This window comes from Propithecus coquereli, unplaced genomic scaffold (genome assembly GCF_000956105.1).
Source record: "Propithecus coquereli isolate 6110/MARCELLA unplaced genomic scaffold, Pcoq_1.0 Scaffold712, whole genome shotgun sequence".
Lineage (NCBI taxonomy): Eukaryota > Metazoa > Chordata > Mammalia > Primates > Indriidae > Propithecus > Propithecus coquereli.
In genome coordinates this window covers 241,705-249,686 of record NW_012153197.1, presented here as the reverse complement: position 1 = coordinate 249,686, position 7,982 = coordinate 241,705, and the positions used below count along the sequence as shown (strand labels likewise).

General features: G+C 37.4%; 1 protein-coding gene across 1 annotated transcript in view; it reads right to left on the bottom strand.

The window, feature by feature from the left end:
• Nucleotides 1–4,226: 4,226 nt before the first annotated feature.
• The window catches only part of LOC105824121 (zinc finger protein 33B-like), a 35,627-nt gene continuing 31,871 nt past the window's right edge, over nt 4,227–7,982 (bottom strand). The window contains exons 4-5 of the mRNA XM_012661491.1: nt 5,359–6,399; nt 4,227–5,274 (exon numbers count right to left, since the gene is read on the bottom strand). Coding sequence (XP_012516945.1) covers nt 4,229–5,274; nt 5,359–6,399 — 2,087 coding nt within the window. The 3' untranslated portion in view covers nt 4,227–4,228. The remainder of the gene's footprint in view (nt 5,275–5,358; nt 6,400–7,982) is intronic.

Genomic DNA, 7,982 nt, shown 5'->3' with positions numbered 1-7,982 from the left:
AGTTAAAATTTGACTAGGTGACCTTGGTCTTGGATAGACCATCTTGTTTATGAGGCCAACTGTTTCAACTGCTTCCTATTCACCCTTTTGGTGAAGGAGGGGTTCCTACCCTGGGTTACAGAATGATCAAACCCAGAACACCTGCCACTCAATGAGGAGATCTACATGAGTTTGTCAGTCAGGCATCCTCTCAGACCAGGTGAGGAAGACACTTCTGGCCATACAGGGCCACACAGGCAGCATGGTTGGGAGCAGCAGGAAAGATCAGGGGCCGTGAGGAGCAACTCTGCAGTATTGAGGGGGCAGCGACCCCTGTTTGCTGAGGGAGGGTGTGATGGGCTGGTCTGAATACTTCCCAGGGCTGGCGCAGGGGGAGAATGTTGCTGCTCACCGATAAGCAGGAACTTGCCTGGTCCCTTGATAAGGACCGTAAGGCTAGAGGACCTCATCTGTGGGAGCACAGTGGGGAGGGAAATTTGTAGTTAGGACATTTGAGCCCTTCTTGGTCTTGAATATCAAGAGCACTGAGAATATTGGGCCTTAATTTCAGGCCACAGTTACTATTAATATAATTTAAAATATATTGAGGACACATAAAAACAATTCAAAGGTTCATTAATGGTGATTGTGGTTTCAGTACAGAGATATACCACTGACAAAAACAGTACAAAAAAAAGATATTATAAAGGGTAATGAGGAACTTAAGATAATTCTAAAAAAATAATGCTTAAAAAAGGAAAAAGCTATAATTGAAAATATGCTTAGTTGTTGTCAACATAAAAATGCTGAGACTGCATCCCCCACCTCCACCTCTGGTATGGGAAAACTGATAACGAATGATGTTTTTACTCATCTATATTGCTAAATGTAGGCAGGGCTTGTTTATTTATTTATTTCCTTAATACATTTCATATTTTAGAGTAGTTTTAAAGTTACAGAAAAGCTGAGCAGAAAGTACAAAAAATTACCATAACCCTTCACCCTCCCTCCTTCAGCTTCCCGATTATTAACATCGTACATTACTGTGGTACATTTGTCACAACCGATGCGCCAATACTGATACATACTATTAGCCGAAATCCATGGTTTACGTTAGGATTCACTGTGTTTTACATTCTATGGCGTTTGACAAATGTATAATACACGTATGCAGCATCACAGAACCCATATTTTTCACTGCTCTAAAAACCACCTATCTGTCCCTACCTTCCCCAAACCCCTGGCAACCCTCCATCTTTTTACTGTCTCCACAGTTGTGCCTTTTCCAGAAGGTCATATACCCACAAACATACAGCATAAAGTCATTTCAGACTAGCTTTCTTTCACTTAATAATATGCATTTAGGGTTCCTCCATGCCTTTTTATGGCTTGATGCCTCGTTTCTTTTTATCATCTGAACACCATCTCTTGCAAACCTGCTATAATTATTAGTGTCGTGAAATTTTTGTTGTTTCTAAAAAGACAATAAACTTTATTTCTTCCTTCCCAATCTGTATACCCTTTATTTCCTTGTCTCATTACATGAGCTAGGACTTCCAGAATGATGCTGAAAACTACTGTTGAGAGGGGATGTCCTTGCCTTGTTCCTGATCTTAGCAGGAAAGCATCCTTTTTTTAGACACTAAGTATGATGTTAGCTGTAGGATTTTTGTAAAAGTTCTTTATCAAATTGAGGAAGTCACACTGTATTCTTACTTTACTGAAAAGTCTTATCACAAATGGGAATTGAATTTTGTCAAATGCTTTTTCTGAATCTATACAAATGAGCACTTTTCATCTTTAGCCTGTTAATGTGATGAATTACACTGATTTTTTAATATTGAACCAGCCTTGCATACCTGCAATAAATCCCCCTTGGTCACGGTATGTAATTCTTATTATACATTGTTGGATATGATTTGCTAATATTTTGTTGAGAATTTCTGTATCTGTGTTCATTTGAAATATTGGTCTGTAGTTTTCCTTTCTTGTAGTGTCTTGCCTGGTTTTAGTATTAGGGTAATACTGGCCTCATGGAATGAATTAAGAAGTATTACCTCTGCTTTTACCTTCTGAAAGATACTGGAGAGAACTGGTGTCATTTCTACCTTAAACGTTTGGTGGAATTCAAACCAGCGAACACATCTGGTCCTACTACTTTGTTTCAGGTTATTAATTAATGATTCAATTTCTTTAATGGATATATTCCTATTCAGGTTTATCTTGTGTGAGTTTTCATAAAATGCATCTTTCAAGGAATTGGTCTATTTCAGCAAGGTTGTCAAATGTACGGGCAGGGCTGTCCACTACATTTCTCTCTAATTCTTTTAACGTCCATGGGATCAGCGGTGATAGCCCTACTTTATTTTTTGATATTAGCAGTTTGTGTGTCTTCTCTTTGTTCTTAGTTAACCTGGCTAGAGATTTATCAATTTTATTGACTTTTTCAAAGAATCAGGTTTTAGTTTTACTGACTTTGTCTTTTCAATCCCACTTATTTTTACTCTAATTTTTTTCAGCTTACTTTGAATTTAACTTGCTCTTCTTTTTCTAGTTTCCTAAGTTAGAAACGTAGGTTATTTGTGTAATCAAAGATCATTAGATTGTGTAACGTTAAATTGCTTGTACAATCTGATTACGTGACATAGCATATGACCTTTACACTGTCAATCCAAGCCCCACTCCAGCTGGATTCTGACCCTGTTTCAGCCTCAACCCTCCTACTTACATTGTCAAGTCTCTGAGGGACCGATTCCCTCAGAACACTGGACCCTGAACTGGCAGTCCTGCAGGCCTAAGCAGCACCTAGTGCACCTAGTCTGTGTGTGTGGGTCTCCTTCCTGGGCCCTATCTTAGAGGGCAGCTGCTTACAGAAGGTTTGGACAATCACTCAGGCTGAGGCTGGAGTGTTGACTCATGTACAAGGCACTTCATGGCAGGTGATAAACCATGGATAATAAGAGAAAGGGAGTAATGTGGAGAAGGGCCTAAATCTTCACATGAACAGAATGCTTTTTTTTTTTTTTTTAACATTTTGATATTTTGATTTATAACTTTTAAATGGTTAGACATTATCTCTGTGGGTCTCCTTTTAAATTGTTGCTCCAGGACCTTAGAAACAATGGGGATGGGCCTGATGTAAGAACTACTAACCCAAGGATACCTACTTCCTATTCACAATTACGTTAAGTTCCATCATGTGTATGAAGTAAATACACAGTATATATATAAAGAACCATTACTACGTACATAAGTCCCATACACCTCACGGACAATTAACATGTGTTTAATATTATTGCCCTGATTGTTCCATTTATCTATGCTTTTAAAAAGTTTCATATTAAAGTGGTTGCTGGATGTAGGGTTGCAGAAAGGGTGTGGTTATTAATACAAGGGAACTTCCTGCACTTAATCCTGATTTCCTTCGTGAATCTTGATGCAGTATAGATCCCAGATTCTTTTTTAGTTCTGTTGACTAGTTTTGTTGATGGTTACTTAATTCTGCAACTGGTAAAATTTGATATTAATATAACTACACACACACAAAGGGTTATGTAAACCCTGGTGAAACATGAATAACGTCTGTATCTTAGCAGCATGGTATTATCAAAATTTCTTCTATCTGAGCATATACTATGAACATGTAAGATATTATAATTAGAGGAATCTTGCTGAAGGGCATATAGGAATTCTCTGCACTCTTATTACAACTTCTCGTAAGTCTATGTTTTTTGTTTGTTAAATGTTAATAAAAACTTTTAAAAAAATTTTTAAGTTTTAAAGCTTTACATTCCACTATATATATATATATATATATACACACACACCATACATACATATAAAATACTGTTTGTTATGCTTCCTAAACACTCCTATGACATCAAACCCAAAACACAACTTGTATATATTACTTTTAAGCAAAATTTTCAATTTATATTTATTTAATTGGCAAATTTCTCCCTTGACACAATCCTGATTGTATTTTTGCTAAAAGCTTCCAAAAATTCACAAAATCTGTAAGGTTTTATACGAGTATTAACCACCTCACATTCAATGGACTATCACTTCTTAACAAATAATTATTGTAGTCTATGGATTTATCCCTATCATTACTTTGGACTAAAATAAAGCCAGTTTGTGGATGAAGGTTACTGAGCATTTAGGATGTCAACAGAGCTTCCTCCACAGTGTTAATATTCTTACAGTGTCATGGAGGCTGACTTGTAGCTGAACATTTCTAATATTCATTTCATTCAAAAGGTTTTTCTCCTGTGTGTGTTCTCTGATGTACAATGAGATTTGACTTTTGAGAGAAGGTTTTTCCACATGTGTTACATTCATAGGGCTTTTCTCCTGTGTGTGATCTCTGATGTTTAGCAAGGTCTGATTTACGGTAAAAAATTTTCCCACATTCATTACATTGACAAGATTTCTCTCCTGTGTGAGCCCTGTGATGAACTGTGAGGGATGATTTGTGACTGAAGGATTTCCCACATTCATTACATTCATAGGGTTTCTCCCCTGTGTGTTTTCTCTGATGTAAAATAAGTCCTGACTTCACACAGAAAGATTTTCCACAATCATCACATTTATAGGGCTTTTCTTCCGTATGGGTTCTCTGATGTACGATTAGAGCCGACTTATGGCAGAAAGCTTTTCCACATTCATGACATTCATAGGGTTTCTCCCCTATGTGAATTCTCTGATGCTGAGTGAGTTGTGACTTCTGGCAGAAAGTTTTCCCACATTCATTGCATTCATAGGGTTTCTCTCCTGTATGTGTTCTATTATGTTTGGTTAGGTAGGATTTATTGTAAAATATTTTTCCACATTCATGACATTCATAGGGTTTCTCCCCTGTGTGTGTTCTATAATGCTGAGAGAGGGTTGACTTATGGCTGAAGAATTTCCCACATTCAGGACATGCAAAAGGTTTCTCTCCTGTGTGAGTTCTCTGATGTACTGTGAGGTCTGACTTCAAGCAGAATGTTTTCCCACATTCATAACATTGATAAGGCTTCAACCCTGTATGAATTATCTGATGCCTGGTAAGTACTGATTTGTGGTAAAAAGTTTTCCCACATGCATTACATTCATACGGTTTAACCCCTATGTGAGTTCTCTGATGCTGTGTGAGATGTGACTTTTGACAAAAGGATTTCCCACACTCAGAACACTCAAAGGGCTTCTCACCTGTGTGAGTTCTCTGATGTATTATAAGGTGTGAATTCATACAGAAGGATTTCCCACATTCGTAACATTCATAGGGTTTCAGCCCTGTGTGTGTTCTCTGATGTTTAGTGAGGTCTGACTTCTGGTAAAAAGTTTTCCCACATGCATTACATTCATAGGGTTTCAGCCCTGTGTGTGTTCTCTGATGTTTAGTGAGGTCTGACTTCTGGTAAAAAGTTTTCCCACATGCATTACACTGATAGGGTTTCTCCCCTGTATGTGTTCTCTGGTGTAATGTGAGGGCTGACTTCTGACTAAAGGATTTCCCACATTCATTGCATTCATAAGGTTTCTCCCCTGTGTGTGATCGCTGATGTTTAGTGAGGTTTGACTTCTCCCAGAATGTTTTTCCACATTCATTACACTGAAAACGTTTCTCTCCTGTGTGCACTCTCTGATGACGAGTGAGATGTGATTTCTCCCAGAAAGCTTTCCCACATTCATTACATTCAAAGTGTTTCTCTCTTTTATCAGCTTTCTGAAATTGTGACAGATACAATTTCTTCCTGTAATTATTCTCACTTTCATTATATTCATAGTGTTTCATATGTACCCCATGATGTTTCAAAAAGGTGGACTTCTCATGTAAGGATTTCTCACAATCACCAAACTCATAGTGATTCTCCTTTGAAGGAGGTATCTGATGGAACAAGAGGGATGAGTCATCACAGAAAGTTCTGCTGTATTCACTAAATTCACAGCCATTCTCCTCTGTGTTCTCTCTCGTGTGTGTATTAAATATTGACTTTTCAAGGAAGGTTTCCTGACACGTATTATGTTCAAATTTTTGTTCTAAAGTTTGAATCTTCTGATGCTGCATAGGGTCCTCATGATCACTGAAGGTTTTCCTAATGTTAAACCATTCACTTTTCTCTCTAGTATGAGTTTTTTCCTGCTTAATACTGAGTAGAAATTTTCCACAGGCATTAAATTCATTAGGCTTTTTTCCTAAATAGTTGTTCTTACTGACAACCAATTCTGAAACATTGTTGAAACTCATTCCACATGAGTTACACTGAGAGAGTATTTTTCTGGAAGGAAAACAATTTATGTCCAAGTCAAATGGTTTTCCTATTACATTACCTTGTACCTTAGTCAGCATTTTGTTATTCATGACTACAACTTTCCACAAATGTGTAGGTTTGTTTTCTTGGTTCCTCTCTTTCAGATGATCAGCTTTCCAAATGTCTAGAAATAAGAAAAATTGATCTTACCATATGAATACTAACACATTTCTTATGAAATGAGACCTCTACACAAATGGCCTATCACAGCTGACTCTGGTTGTTTTGTTCAATTTCCAGGAAAGAAAATAATTGTAAGTGCATAGTTTTTTTTCTATTTCACAGGTTTGAGGTAAAAAAATAAAAACAAAAATCAAAAAGAAAAGGCCTGGCATAGTGGAAAAGGGAAGAGGAATTAAGTTATTCGAACACATACATTTGGTTTTCAATGTATAAAAGATAACAGCAACTGCTTAAATATAATTTCTCCATGCGTCCCCCAAAAAATTATGAGGATTAACATAAGGAAAATAAATAAGATTATCTATAACAACTAATGACTGTAGCATTAAGTAGGAGACAAAGAATACTACTAACTTCAAATTGCCACTAAGGAACATTCAAATAAAAAAAGACAGCCCACACCTATAAAGAGACTCAACTGGAGACTGTGGCAATCACATGGAATAGGAGAGACAGAGGGCTCAGAGGTGATGAGACACAAAGTTACTCCCAGAAAGGGAAATTTCCACTCTTGAGTGGGAAAATACTGAAATGTCATCTGAGTTCAGGTAGATCAAAGTTCAGGCTACTGGAAAATCCAACAGAAGGGACTTGGAGTACATGGGAACTAAAGAGGCAAAGGCTGACCAGACTCAGGAATGAAAATAGGATGTAAATTATAAGGAACTTGTTAAGGATTAAACTGCATCCTCCCCAAAATTTATATGTGGAAGCCTTATCTCAAAATATAGGGTCTTTCGGGAGGTAATTAAGATTAAATGGGCTTATACGGATAAGGCCTTAACCTGACAGGAAGACTCCAGAGTGCACGTCTGCTCTCTCCAAATTCCCCCAACCACAGTGCACAGGCACAGAGAAAAGACCATGTGAACAATAAATTTCTGTCATTTAAGTCACCCAGTCTGTGGCATTTTATTATAGCAGCCTGAGATGTCTAATACAGAGCCCAAGGCTAAAATAGACTTGAATGAAATTTTAATAAGTAGCATCAAAAAGGGGCATGAAAAGAAAAAAAGGAGCAGCAACAACCAAAAAAGACTAAAAAAGAAAACTGGATCAGAAAGGTCTGGATAAATAGTCTGTAACTAACTAAATAAATAAAATTATCATGTATTATATATAAATTATTGCAGTCTCTAAAGAAGAAAACAGAAAACAATGGAATAAATCTAATATTAAAACTATAATCTGGCCAGCCGTGGTAGCTCAGGCCTGTAATCCCAGCATTTTGGGAGGCTGAGGTGGCAGAATTGTTTGAGGCCAGGAGTCTGAGACCAGCCCGAGCAAGAGCAAGACCCCATCTCTACAAAAAACAGAAAAATTAGCTGGGTGTGGCAGCACATGCCTATAGTCCTAGCTACTCAGGAGGCTGATGCGGAAAGATCACTTGAGCCCAGGAGTTTGAGGCTGCAGTGAGCTATGACTGCACTGCAGTACTCCAGCCCAAGTTAAACAGCGAGACCCTATCCTTTCACCAAAAAAAAAAAAAAAAACCCAATCAACAAAAAAAAAACCCACTATAAT